At 50.0% G+C, this 14,226-nt stretch overlaps 1 protein-coding gene across 3 annotated transcripts; it reads right to left on the bottom strand.

Moving 5' to 3' along the window:
• Positions 1-640: 640 nt before the first annotated feature.
• COPS7A (COP9 signalosome subunit 7A) lies at positions 641-9,929 on the bottom strand. Of its 3 annotated transcripts, none has more exons than XM_084501588.1 (8): positions 9,675-9,929; positions 9,504-9,579; positions 9,169-9,257; positions 8,890-9,092; positions 8,282-8,387; positions 7,874-8,025; positions 7,494-7,559; positions 641-767 (listed from the first exon to the last, which is right to left on the bottom strand). In XM_084501588.1, exons 1-7 carry the CDS (start codon positions 9,834-9,836, stop codon positions 7,520-7,522), a joined length of 828 nt encoding a protein of 275 aa, XP_084357714.1. In that variant the 5' UTR covers positions 9,837-9,929; the 3' UTR covers positions 641-767; positions 7,494-7,519. The 3 variants fall into 3 exon arrangements, with proteins under 3 accessions (XP_084357714.1, XP_084357712.1, XP_084357713.1); XM_084501586.1 differs by lacking the exon at positions 641-767 and adding an exon at positions 7,116-7,244 and having other exon boundaries at positions 9,675-9,928; XM_084501587.1 differs by lacking the exon at positions 641-767 and adding an exon at positions 7,216-7,352.
• Positions 9,930-14,226: the final 4,297 nt, after the last annotated feature.

Genomic DNA, 14,226 nt, shown 5'->3' with positions numbered 1-14,226 from the left:
GTTAAAGGTTGGGGCAGAGTTTATGCGTGTTCCGCCCTCCAAGGAAGCACAGGGAAGAGCCATAGCTGGTGGCAGGCTCTGTCCCCACTTCTATCCCCCATAGTAAACCCCAGCAGGAGTCCTGCGCTTCAGGTGGTGGCTCAGCAAGGCCTCCACCTCTGGGGTGCGTTTGGAGAAGGTGTGTTTGTGTCATGACTACGGAGGGGAAGAATCACTTAACAGGGTGTTAAACCCTGGCTTCAGGCAGATTGCTTTCAAAGGGGGAACAGTACCCCTCTGACTCTCAGTCCCAGGAGGCAGTTTTTCACCTCAGGCTTTGGGGTCTGCTGAAATGTTTTCACCTGCTCTGGGCTGACATTGATCCGGGCCTGGCAGTGCCTTTCGATCGGTGGCTTGAGGGACTGTGGGAAAGAGGAAAGAACGCGAAGGAAAGGAGAAAGGGCAGATCTGTACCTCAGTGGGAATAGATTTACTGCCTTCACCGGCTTCTGCTGAGTGAGTGCGAGTTGTGCTTGGGGCTTGTGCTTTCACCAGAACCCTGGTTTGATGAAAATTCACTTACCAATTACAGATGTAGGCTATTAATCAAAAGGAAGAGAGTGCAGAGAATTGCATGGAGGCAAAAAAAGAGAAAGGTGTGTGTGTGTGCACAACCATTTATTTACTCCTGTTCCTGCCTTTAGACAAGATGTGAGAAGCCTGAAGTTGTTTTAAGAAAGCAGGTGAAGTCTGCGTGCAGAGAAGGTGCGCTGCTGTAATTGGAGTGCCTGAAAACAAGAACGCAAACACACGATCAGAAAGCCCCCTTCTGATTAAACCACTACAACTTTGGCATTTAGACTGCGCCTAAGTGTTTTTTTTTTGTTGTTTTTTGTTTTTTTTTTTTTAACACATTAACTACAGTTTCAGGTGAAAAGAGTTTCCTGTTTCAAAGTAATCGATGGTTGTATCAGGGCATGCTGAAGGCCTGGGATGTCTTTGTGGCTCCTGAAATTGTAAAAGGTCAGTGTTATCAGCTGAATGTTCATAAGTCCACGTGGCCTGATGGGATTCACCGGAGTAGTGAACTGTGTGTGTTATAACTGGACCCCCCCCCAACAGTTTACCTAAGGTCTTGGGAGTCTGGGAAAGCACAGGGTGGCTGGGGGTGAGCCAGTGTGATATCACTGTACAAGACATACATGAGAGGAAATGACAGCCCTATCAGTTTAACCTCAGTCCCTGGAAAAAGTATGGAGAAGATCACCTCCCATGGAATCAGGTTGCCCAAAGCCCCATCCAGCCTGGCCTTGAACGCCTCCAGGGATGCGGCATCTACAGCTGCTCTGGGCAACCAGTGCCTCACCACCCCCATAGTAAAGAATTTCTTCCTAGTATCTCATCTAAATCTCACCTCTTTTAGTTTAAAACCATCCCCCCTTGTCCCATCACTACACTCCCTGACAAAGAGTCCCTCCCCAGCTTTCCTGCAGGCCCCCTTTAGGTACTGGTGGGCTGCTCTAAGATCCCTCCTCAGCCTCCTCTTCTCCAGGCTGAACAACCCCGACTCCCTCAGCCTGTTTTCTTCCGCTACGTTCAGCATAAGAAAGGTGAGAATGGATGTTCCCTATATGAAAGTCAAACGTTTAAGTTGCAAGGGGCATACTTCCTAGCCATTTTTATCCATCCGAAGGAGACAAAATCAGTTCTCAGTCTTTATCTGGTATCTATCACCTTCAGATGAGGCTTGTTGGAGCACCAAAGCCAGGCAATTTGGCGATGCTTCTGGTTCTGGCTAAGGAGCAAGTAGAGCACCTGGAGCTGAGATAGAGGAGCCTGCCAGGACTACTAAAATAAAACATAAGTTTTGAAGCTTTCCATATATAAACATTTATCATGAAAATGGGAGCTATTAGAGCTACTGGGAAACTTCTCCTTGAACAGTTCTGTCGGTAGCCCTGAGGCTCTGCACCTTTCACTGCACTTTTTAAAGCCGTAAAGTATTGGGGAAGTAAGATGAACACGGGAAAATTAACCTTGTGCCCATATTTATAAACAGTAAATGAGGTGATATCCTAGCTGTAAATCAGTTAAACTGGCATTAAGTTAAGATAAGAGAGTGAAAACGCAATTGGTTTAAAAATTAAGAAGGATGTATCGATGTTCCCATGCTGGCTTCCCCTCAGTTGTTCCTAAAAACTGTCATCTTTTCTGATGCAGTCGTGGGCTGGGCTAACAAAGGCACTACAGGAACCTAAAGTCACACCAGCACATGACATCTAACTTCACCACACAGGCCTATTCTCTGATTTTTGTTTTTATTTTTATTTTTAACAACAAAAGGGTCTATAATATAAATTCTAGCTTACTGGGAGATTTCAAGTAACTAGGAGGGAAAGAGTCCCCAGAATACTGAAGTATTTCTAACAGGATGCTGTTCTGAAACGAATGCTCATTAACAGTTTGATTAATGATCTGAAAGAAGAAATTAAACCAGTGCTGATGAAGCTTTTGCGGGACACAAGGAAAGAGGGAGGTAATAAATTCTGGGAAGCGATGAGATACGCAGTGCAGCCCATACCCACTGGCACAGGGTTTGTTTGTCACTGGTGAGTGGTTGTGGCTGCACTGACAGCAGAAAGGCATTCATCTCGGAGCATAAAGGTGTTCGAGATGGAAGACTTTTTGGAAACTCTGAAGGGACTCTAAAAAGAATTAGGGGGCTGGGAGACAACCCTGTAAATTAATTTTAAATGCATAATTATTCAGTTGTACAAACGGGGTGGACTTGGATACATTAGTCTGGCATCATCAAGAACAGAGGAGAAATTTCTTCCCTATACCACAGCAGTGAAACCATTGCTTGAAGCGTTTTATCTGAGATTCCTGCTCTGAGAAAGACACCAAAGATTCGAAGGAGTCCAGAAGGGAGGAGCAAGGATGACTCGAAGCCTGGAAGCGATGAGAGGCACCACAAAATGAAATGAACTGGAAGTCCCGCTTGAGCCTGGGCTGGCGTTACTTTATGGGAAGGAAGTTTCTGACAGTAGAGGGCTCTTTAACCCAGCAGAAAACCTGCAGCTCCCTGATGAGGAGGCTGGAAATGAGGTGCAGGCTTTCACTGGGGAGAGCAATCATTAGAAGACACCTGGACTGTCCAGATCTTGCTACACCAAAACCTGGATGGGGATGCCTCAGACAGAAGTTGGGGAGCAGACGCAGGAACTGGGGTAGGTAGTTTTCGGGAAGCCTCATGGGAAGCCAAACAACATGATTATATTGTTCCCATCAGGCTTTAAAAATCCATGAATCAGAGAAGAAAAGCAGGCCGGCGCAGTACTAGACTGCAGGGAAGGGTGGGAAAGGGAGGAAGAAAACTGGTGACCTGACAGATACTTCAAAGCAGAGAGGACAAAAGAGAGTTGCAGGAAACAGAGCCGTCTGTAGGCATGATGCTCTGTTTGGGAAATAAATGCACATTGTGAGCCTGGAGTGCGAAATCCCCCAAATAGCTGTCCCACAGCACAGGCTGGAGTATGGGAGAACAACAAGATTTAAAATAGAGCTCAGTATGCAGTCTAGCTTAAAATCACTGGTGTGATTTTGCCATGTTTATCTGTTTTCCAAAACATTCTGAAAAATAACTTATTTTTCACCCCTGATTTCAATGTAACTATTTTTTTTTTCCTCCTGGCGATTTTCTTTTTTAAAGACAACACTTCACAAGATATCCCCACGAGGAAATTCTGCTCAGATGATTATTACTTCCACTGTTTCCTTGCATCTGGCAGTTTTGGCTGGCTGGGTTTATATATCCTGAGGGCACTTAATACAAGCCGACGGGGGTGAAGGGAGATACACAGGGACAATCATGGGATCAACACTGCCTATCTCCACCTGCTGCTGCCGTAAGCTGGAAGCAGAGATACCAGCCTCATGATATCCATCCCCTGTTATTGGCAGGGAAAAGGAAAAAAACAAACAAAACAAAAACCAGCAGACGCATTGCCAGACTGCGTCAGTGTCACACAGGAAGAAGTAGATGGTCTTAAAGGTGTCAATCACAGCAAAAGGGACTAAAGTTAGTAGAGCAAAAGAAAAGGTACATACAAACTGAAGTCAAGACTGACTTAGCTGTAAACTCTTAGCTTTAAATTGGAGCCTCTTTGATTGTAAGCAGTGAAAAAAGAAAGACTCGGGATCACCAGTAAATCATATAACAACTGTGAGCACTTACTGCAGCATCAGGAAAAAGACGAATGCAATCCTGAAGGCATTTATAGTAGCTACAGGTATGTATTGCTGCTGCTGTGCAAGATGTTGATAAGACTTGATCAGTGGATGAGAACTGTGCTTGTTTCTAGCCAAGAAAGCTTAATTTGAAGTGCAGGTAAGAGCTTGTAGGATACGACCTATGAAGAGCTCATAATATCTGAGGAGACAGGTTAGGCAAAGTGGAGTCTATACACAAGGGAGAGAGGTACCAGGGAGGAAAAACAGTTTAATCTAAAGCCATATTGGCACGGGAACAAGAGAATATAAACTAGCTGTGAATACATTTAAGCTGGAAATTAGACAAACTTCCTAACCATGGTGGCAGGCAGGTTCTGGGGCAGCCTTCCAAGAGGACTACCGGGGACGATAAAATTAACCAGCTTTTGGTTGGCGCTGGAGAAGCTCACACAAGGGGCTAGGACGCAGCACCAGCAGCGGGAAGAGATCACACATGGTCACTGGGAGTCTCCTTCCCCATCCTGCTCCTTCCAAACGGATGGTTTGTCTTTTTGCCTGCACCCTGAAGCCATTGCTAAATGCCTCAGAGGTCAGGGGAAGGAATCCCGCAAGGAGACAGGGCAAGGGCTTCCCAGAATTATATTGTCTTGATATGAAGGGGAAGGGGCTTCGCTTCTGCTTTGGAGCAGCATTTAACACACACATAAACGCTACAATAATTCTGGACATTCATGTTATCCATGTGAGGTTCACAGCTCGAGGATCCAGCTGGCATTTTGGTGCTAAATGAATTGCTAACCAGCGATTTCTGGCAGCTACTTTGAGACGCACCGGCCCATCCCTTCTCCAAAAGACAAACACGAGTAACCTTTCCTATGTCTCATCTGGGGAACAGGGACAAGGACAGCCTCAGCAACCCCAGCAAACAGCCCGGAGCCCTTCTGGGAGCTGCTGAACAAAGAGCCCACTGCTGCTGCTGGAGCTCCTGGAGCTCAGGGCAGAGGCTGCTGTGTCCCAGAGCTGCCGCAGAGACTTCCCTGCAGCTGTGCTCCTAATAAAAACCCATGGTTGCTGCTCGCCCTAGGAGGTGGAGGTGTCTGGCAAAATCCTGACATCGCTCCCCACACTCAGGTGTAAACTGGGAGGAGGAGGGACGGAGCAACTCAGCCCCTGGCTGCATCGCTGCCCTCTCCCCTTGCCTGAACCCAGATGTATGAGTCCTGCGTATAATGCACAAAGAGGGCCGCAGTGAATGACTGCTCAGCCGTGCCAGGGCTGGCAGGGCTCCTGCTCCCAGAGCTGGGACCAGCACATCTCGTCACGCCCTCCCCTCTACAGCCCACTGAACCTCTCATTCTTTCACCCGTGCTTTGGCTGCCGTGTCTCCAGATACTTCTGCTCTGCTTGGGGCCTCGCTCTGCTTTGGGAGAAAGCAGGGTTAAAAACACAAAGAGGACATTTAAAATTAAAATGAAAACTTGCAATAATAATGCTCGGTACTTATCTCACTCTTGCCATCTTCAAAGTGATTTACAAATGTTAACTAATTAATTAATCTCCGCAGCCTCCCTGACTGAAATTCAAAGTCAAGGCTGAAGCGAACAGGAAAACAAGCAGCGTGGTTTTCAGGTGAAGGGCAAAGCGAAACCCCTGCTCCTGCCTGCTATTTGCCATCAGGCAAGGCAATTTGCAGCGACGTTTTCCTCTCAGTTATTTTTCAGACGTACAAAAGGTCTAAAGTAATTTTATCTGTCACTGCCTGCTTCCTTTTTCTTAATCTCCCCCGTTAGCCCCTCGGTCCACGACCAGCCCTTCCCAGGGAGCAGGAGATTTGGATGCCCACAGACATCGCTGCCTCTCACAGACGTGTGGAAATGCGGAGAGCACGGTGACCTTCCCCACCAAGAAAAACAGCTGAAGGTGACGCGATGCAGAGGGAGGAAGGCTCAAAATAATTCCAACAAAAGCCGAAGGTGTAGTCGCAACCCCTCGCTGCGCTTTATGGAAAGCAGGACTCATCAAGTGAACTCACTACTTCTGCCAATTAGTCAGCCCAAATCGGAGAGCCGGGACCAAGCTCTGCGCTCCTGCAGGCAGATTCACGCTTCCTGCCTGGGCAAAGTTCAGGGCCTTCTGTTGTCCCATTAATATTTTTTTTTTGGTGGTTTGCTCACGCACAGAAACGTCGGGTCAGGGAATGCAACGTTAGTGTTGGCACACAGCGAGAGGCAGAGCTGAGTGGGGGCAGCAGTCACAGTGTCAGCGTACATCAGCTGCCACAGAGCCACCACGCAGCGTGGCGCCCGCAGCTGCCTGACTCTGCTCCAAGGCAGTTTCAAGGATGCATCCTCCGAAGAACCCGATGGCTTCTTCAGGGCACCTCACAGCAGCCAATTTCACCTCCTTTTTTTTTTTTTTTTTTTTTTTTTTAACCTCTAAGAATCCCCGAAAAGCACCTCCTTCAAATGCTCTGGATGCAAAGCAGTTACACAAGAAACTCTTTAAATAAGAATTACGTTTCATCCCTGCATTACAGATGTGTTCATAGAATCACAGAATGGTTTGTGTTGGAAGGGACCTTGAAGCCCATTCCAGTTCCAGCCCCCTGCCATGGGCAGGGACACCTCCCACCAGCCCAGGTTGCCCAAAGCCCCATCCAGCCTGGCCTTGAGCACTGCCAGGGATGTCATGGTTTATACAGGAATATCCAAAATCAGTATATGAGGCAAAGAGACACCATCACAGGAACACAAGTCTGTATAGATATGTCCATAGATCTGTATTTTTATTGTTTTATATATATTTATAATATATTTATATATTTTTAAAAGAATCCCTTCAAAAACTACCCTCCCACCTAGCAAAACAAAGTTTAAACAACCAAAGATGGCAGCTGCATCCTGGAACAAAGTGTCCCAGGGGTCTCATAGAGCCAAAATGATTGCTGAGCACCAGTGCACTCGTTCCAAGCTTCTGTGATGCCCTACGGATGCAAAGGTGACTGACGGACTTTTATGGCTCTTTAAATTTACCTGTCAGAAGACAGGGAGAGAGAAAGAAACACATGATCGTGATGATGGGAGCCTGAGGGGCAGGGGAAACAGCAACACATTCAACTGGAAGCTTAGTGTGTGAAATGCCTGGAAAAGAAGTGAAGGAGATAGGAAAGAGAACAAACATGCAGAAGAATTAGTTGGCAAGATGGATCTCAGAGATGAGCTCAGAAGCATCACACTTGGGACCCTCGCTACCCCTCGATCCCCCAAGTCTCTTCCTCCTACCCTCCCAGCTGTGAAGGGCGATCCAACTAGTTTGACTTAGACCAAATCTTCGCGCTGCCCCGGAGCCTGTGGAGAGAGGGAAAAAAAGAAATCAAACTGAACACTAAATTTCGTGCCTGACTTCCTCTGCGAAATGTGCAGAGAGAAGAGCAGCTGACATTCTTTGTGAAAGAAGAGAACACAAGGAAGGCTTGTGAACTCAGCTTCAGTTAAGGAGCTGCAGAGACTCCCCTCCAAATCAGCAGGAGGCAGAAGTCTGCTGGGACCATCCCACCTCCAAGGAACACAGACCGCTGCAGCCCCTGACCTTGCTGCTTTGTAACAGCACTCCCCTGAATGCGCACAGACAGTGGCAGTATTTGTTTGCCACCACTCCTCACCCTTTGGCTTTGGAAGTTTTCTTGCTGGCCTGGCGCTGGTTGGTGCCAGGGGCTGGCTCCCTGAGCTCTGTTAGGTGCTGTTCCGGGTCTTGGGACGTAGCTGCTGCGGCAGCTGCTGTTGTCACTTTAATTGTCTTCTTCAGATTTGCTACCTGAAACAACAATAAAGCAAGAACCGAGGAATTTCCCCATTTTTATGTTTTAAGAGCTGCAAACACAGGTCCAAGTGCTAACAGCTGCCCAGACCTTGGCACTGCAGAGGAGTGTTTAGCTGATTTAGGGTTCTTCAGGCACAACCACGCAGGGGGTTGCAACCTTACTTAAGCAAAGACTGTGACAATGACCAAATACTGGTTCCAGTCGTTTTTAAGTGAGGGGTACTAGCAGCTCCCTCCTCAGCCCACTAACCTCGCTCTCTATCTGCTGCTTGAGTGCCAGCTGTTGCTCTTTGTGTTGGTTGGCTCGGCTAACCTGTTCTTCGATGCCAGACAAGACAACTTCACAGCCCTGGCACCTGCAGAGAAGACGTAAAGCTGAACAGGACGGGTAATTTATACTGCACAGAAAAAAAAAGAAAAAACAAAAAACACAAAACCAAACAAACATGAAGGATGACAAATTTAACTCTACAGAGACCAAACAGCCTTGAAGGTGAGGGCTACACCAGGCAGGAAAGGCACAGGAGCAGCAGTCCAATGTAATAATTTAGTGCCATTATTATCTGGGAGGGAGGGGGGGCAAATAACAAAGTCACACTAAGTTGGGCGCTACAGATGGATACTCAGAAAGCCTCCTGCTGCCAGCCAGGACTGGTTGCAAAGGTTGCTGCAGTTATCTCACTCCTCCAGCATGGAGGAATTTGGAAAATTGTTCTCCACTGTGCAAAGGGAAAGGGGGTAGAGGAGGCCACCTCACTACACTACCCCCCAACAACACACAGGGGACCTGGTGAAGCCCCTGCCCACTCCTGCGACTTTTTTTTTTTTAGGTGTTAGTACGGGGGGCTTCCTCCTCACCACTCCTGCAATGTGCGGGTGATGGTGCTTAGCTCCTCCCTCCGGATGTCCCTCCCAATGCTGTAATCCACCTCCAGGCGCTGGTTCCGCTGATCCAAGCTCCCTCGCAGCACATCTGCGTACACAGCCTCAATCACAAGGTCCTCCAGCTGCCGCACGTTCTTCAGCTGCAGCTGCTCCAGCAGCACCGAGTAGGGGATGCACTGCGGAAAGACGGCAGCGCCTAGCACGAGGCCAACCCCAGAGGGAGGAGGGCTCGGGGTAACAGAGGGGCATTACCTTGATCTTGGCGGCCAGGGTGACGACTGACAGGTGCCTCAGTTTATTCTTCTGGGCCTCTGTCAAGGGAGGGAGGTTTGCTGCTTCAGCTGTCGCAAAGGGAAGAGCAGATGTTAGAATTTATGCCTCAATCTCCGTTCCCCAGTTGTGTGACTGAAGTATATGCACCATGTGTGTTTCTTACAGCCTCTGTGCAACCCCCTGAGCAGCACCTTGCCTCGGGGACCCCCAAAATCACCTCACAGCCCCAAAACCTTATATTATGGCATCCTCCCCACCGCAGCGTGCTCCCCAGCCTCCCCCCTCCCTCCAGCACAGGCAGAGGCAGGGCTCACCCAGGTAATCGGCGTAGGTGCCGTAGGCGAAGATGGTCAGGAGGCGAAAGACGGGCGAGAACTCGCTGTCGGCCAGCTGCGGGACAGAGGGCTCGGGTCAGGGCACGGCGCCGGGCTGCGGGCGCTGCGTGGTGGGGTCGGTGCCGGTGCCGGTGCCGGGTCCGGGCTCACCTCCCGCACGGCCGGCATGTCCAGCAGCTCCCCGAAGACGTAGATGCCCGGCGCCTCCAGCACCTGGTGGATCAGGCTGGCCAGGGCGGCGCCGCGGGCGGCCTTGGCGAGCAGCAGGAACTGCTCCTGGCTCTGCCCCGTCACCTTCCCCTCGGCCGCCATGGCACCGACACCGCCACCGCCACCGGCAGCCGCGGCGCTGGGCACGGCCCCGCCGCGATCGCTCCCCACAACGCAGGCCCCGGCCCCGCCGCCCTCACCAGCGGCCCCTTCCGGGTGTGGCGCCTCCTCCTCCTCCTCCTCCTCCTCCTCCTCCTCCTCCTCGTCCTGCGCCCCCTGCGGGTCCTCTCCGCACCTGAGGCATAGCGACGGGGCTCTGCCTCGTCCCTCGGTCAAAGGAATGGGTTTTGGGGTTAAACTCCGGGCTCCCGGAGTCGTTATATCCCAAGTTTCCATCTCGCCTTGCTAAAAACAGCCCGCGAGTGCCCGTCTTTGTGGTTACAGGGAAGTTCTGAAATTTGAGGACTTGGTGTAGCCTCACAAAGCTTGCCCACGAGGTGAGCGGGCTGAGGAGGGAGCTGCTAGTGCCCCTCACTGAAAAACGACTGGAAGCCAAGGGTGCGGGTGGATGTCAGCCTTCACTGCGTTTCAAACTTTTCAAATAAAAAAAAATCTCATAATACCACGAGGTTGTGCGTTATTATTTATGAGTGTTTGGGATTTCTGCTCCTCTAGCATCACCCTTCTCTTCCCCCCGGAAAGAAAGCCCCGCTCTCTCCTTGCTGCAGACCCACCTTCTCCCCTCTGCCCCACTTTAAGGCCCGCAGCGCCGTACTGTGTCATTTTGGGTTGTTTCTCTCTTCACCACTGCAGAATCCAAATAACTCGTCGACACGCTGATGGTATTTTTTCTCCAGCCCTTCTCCAAACATATCCAGGGTCGCGTCTTCTTAGAAGATTTTTCACACCTCTGTGCAGACTCCACAAGCTCCTAGGCAAAAGCCTTGTAAGGACGAGGGAGTGAATCTCTTTGGGCGGCGACATGACTCGGAAGGGTTTTAACCTCATAACTTGTACTAGGTTAATGCACACAGGGTCGTAAGACCTGTACCTGGTTACACAGAGGGCAGCGCAACACCAGGCGCCTACAGAGGAATATAAGAGGAGGAAAACTGCATGGTAGCTCTGCTGTCTGTTTGCTCTCACAGCCTGCAGGGCTTTGCAGAGCAGGAACTCCCTTCCAGACAGGCTTCCAGTCATGACTCAAAGACTCCAGAAGAGAGAGGACCTCTCGCTTCACGTGGTAGGCTGTTTCTGTGATTATTAGTCACTCTTTGGTGGCTGTCTCTTGTCGTTCTCCGCCAGAATACCTGGTATACTTTTCCTCGGGGAAGAAATCATACTGCAGTCAGGTCGTGTCTCTTTTTGCCTTTTGATAAATTAAACAGGTTGACCTCTTTAAATTACTGAGATCCCCAGCCTTCAAATCATGTCTGATTCAAAGTTATTTTTAAAACACAGACCATGAAGCAGTGAATAGTTTCCCAGCATGGGGTCCACCCAAGTCACAAAAAGAGGTCTCCTCACTTCTGCTGCTTAGTCCTGTCATTGCATGGTCAGGCACCAGGTCAGATCCATTGCTGTGGCCTGTCCCACTGGGATTTTCTGCCTGATATGACCCCTAAATACTTTTCAGATCACCTCTTTTGGGGATTGAAAGATGCTCCCTGCTGACATGGGCATATCTACCTTGTGGACATCTTTCCCTGTTCCCGTACAATTTGCTTTCAGTTGTCTTACAAGAAGTTTTCTGAGAATGACCACCTTACTGAACACAGCAGATCATGCTGTGCTGGTCCTAACCTCATTATTTTTAACACCCTAACAATATTTGTGTCCTCAGAAAACTGTGTCAGAATAAACTGTATCCATTCACCAAGCGCTGAATAAAGTGTTGACTCATACCTGACCCAGGGCTCATTCCTGGGCATCCACAGAATAAACACCTCCATTCAGTGGTGGACTTCCCTTTGCATGTGGTAAAACGTGGTTAATCAGTTCACTTAATCTCCTGCTCTGTTAATATTGCGTAATGCTATTTTTTTTCTCACCAGAACGCTTTGGGATATTAATGCCTCCAGGAACCTAGATAGATCTAAGCCATCACCTTTTCCAAAAAAAACCCATAGTCACATCAAAGACTGACACGAACAAAACAAGTTTATGCAGCAAGATCAGTTTCCTCCAAATCAGACTGATTGGCATTAGCTGAGAATCTCATATCAGCTCCCCTCTTGCCTAGAAATGTTCAGGTCTTCTGTTTGCTCTTTACAAACACCGGCGCAGCGCTGCTCTTCTCCAGCCTTCTGGGAAGTCTCTGGTGTTCCAGAGCTTATTAGAACCGGTGGTTTTGTGAGCAACAGGACCGAGGAGCCTGGCTTCTGTTTGGATGTGTTGCCTATATTTTCTATACTTCCCACCGCCCTTCCTTCGACCAGGGTATCGTGATGACACCCTTTCAGTCTGCCACAGCTGCGTGTCCTTTCCCCTTACCTGCAGTCTGTGTCACTGGGCTATTTGTCCAGTGCTCTCTAACACACACAGCTTTCTCCATATTTTCTGCTTAATTTATTTTGGCCTGCTGGCTGGACTTCTCTGACCGGTGGGGCTTTGCCCAGCGGCGTGGCTACGGGCTCTCCTCCAGCACAGTCACTGACAGCATCTCTCCTCTGTCAGGCTGCCAGCTTCCATACAACTTACTGGAGCTTATTTACCTTTCAGACTCTGCTTCTTTTGTCAAACCTGGCTGAACACGGCCTGTGGCGACTGACAGACAAGCAGATGGACAGACAGATAGCAGGGCAGCCGTAGGGGCCTCACTGCCCTCAGGACACAATGCTAAATAAGAACAGCAGTGGTCCTCTTGGCCTCAGGACTCTGGTGGGAATGATCTGTACACAATGACTGTGCCAGGCAGAAATAACAGCCTTGTGCCCTTCCCAGTTACAACAGGGCAGGAAGGTGCTTCACGGTCCTCACCGATCCTTGTACAACTCCTGGCCAAATACACAGCAGAGAGAATTTTTATATCTCCATCTTTTTTCCATCACTACACCACCTTAGCGTGAACACCCTGAGAGTAGTACTTCATGCTTAACATCGCTCTCGTTATCCTCTTCCCACAGCTATCCACCTGCACCTCCACCAGCCCACTTGACTCCATCTCTTCACTCGGATTTCCCTGTAGTTTCTCGCTAGCTTTCCTTTGAGCCCACCCCCTCCAGAGTACCTCCTTTCACCACTCTGCTTGTCCAAACCTGTGCTCTGAAACAAGCACGCCTTCCCCTTCATGTCCTGATGTAAGTGCCACATCAGCCCTTGTGCTCGCCGTTCCTGTCACCTCGATGGCTTTCCTGACTTCCCTCACGCCTCCCAGGGTCTCCTTGGTCCCTACAGCACCTTCCTCCTCCTCATTCTCTCCCCTGTCTCCGTCTCCTTTTGCTTCCTCCTGCAGTTCTGCTCTTCAGGGGGATTTTCAGTGTTTGCGTCATTTGGATTTTCGCCCTTTAACTGACCTTTCCCCGCTTGAATTTTCTCGTCTGTTTTGTGCCTCCCAATTATACTAAACACATTCGTCATAATTTGAAAAGGTCAGAAAGAGCCCGCGTGGCTGAGGTAGCCCCTTCCAGAGCTTTCCACCCTCAGCTACCCCACGATGAGCGGCAGGAGGGTGCAGGGGGCTGGACAGAGCTTGCAGAGCACGAGGGCGCAGACGGAGGCACGCCTGCCTCGCTTGTGCCAGGGGCTTCCCCGACCACGTCTCTACAGGTGGTTGTGGACAAGTGTGCAAGGATTAGCTGGGCGAGCCTCGTACGGATCCCTTGTACAAGTCCCAGGAGGGTGAAAGATGAAAAGGCTGGTAAATGTGACGGAAACCCAGATAATCTCTGACATAAAGCCCTGTGTGCGTGAGGGGGACAAAAGCCGAGGCGCTCAGACACGTATATGCCTGGGGACACACAATGGTATTTGTCTCGCCCAGCCACGGGCTGTGAGAGCTCCCTGGGCAGCACCGTCCTCCCATGCCCTGAGCACTGTGCCGATACCTCCAGCCGCACACAGACACGTGCAAATCCCATTGACTCCCCAAAATACTTGCAAAAGCTCCCTCCAAACAAGGACAAGGTGAGTTCAGCCTGGTTTGCTGTCAGGGGAGCTCGTGGAAGGCCTGAAGAGCGACCGAGCACCCTCAGGAGCTGCCACGCATTGGCACGCTCTGTTCCAGGCGCCCGCTGTGGCTGTGACCAGCGTCCGTCCCTGATGGAGTGGCGGTGGCTTTATAGATCGGCGCTGTCTCTGCTATTCCCCTCTGTTTTGCCAGGGTCAGACACGGTCTTCCCTCATCACTGCATGATGAAAAGTTTGATCGTTTCTGAGGAGCTGAGGAAATTACTTCCTCATCGCTCGGCCCCGGCAGTGGCAGCCGTCCTTCTTCTCCCTCTGACTTTCTTCTCTCACCCGCGGGCTGCTCGGCAGCCACCTCCCCGTTTGG

This window comes from Aythya ferina (assembly GCF_964211825.1).
Source record: "Aythya ferina genome assembly, chromosome: 1".
Classification (NCBI taxonomy): domain Eukaryota; kingdom Metazoa; phylum Chordata; class Aves; order Anseriformes; family Anatidae; genus Aythya; species Aythya ferina.
This window is presented reverse-complemented; position numbering and strand designations above follow the sequence as displayed.

What these genes read in the sequence shown, in the direction of transcription:
- COPS7A (XM_084501588.1), bottom strand. Translation starts at nt 9,836, where the DNA reads ATGGCGGCCGAGGGGAAGGTGACGGGGCAGAGCCAGGAGCAGTTCCTG. An exon ending in ACATGCCGGCCGTGCGGGAG is followed by an intron (nt 9,580 to 9,674) that starts GTGAGCCCGGAC and finishes TCTGTCCCGCAG; the next exon opens with CTGGCCGACAGCGAGTTCTC. An exon ending in CACCTACGCCGATTACCTGG is followed by an intron (nt 9,258 to 9,503) that starts GTGAGCCCTGCC and finishes CCTTTGCGACAG; the next exon opens with CTGAAGCAGCAAACCTCCCT.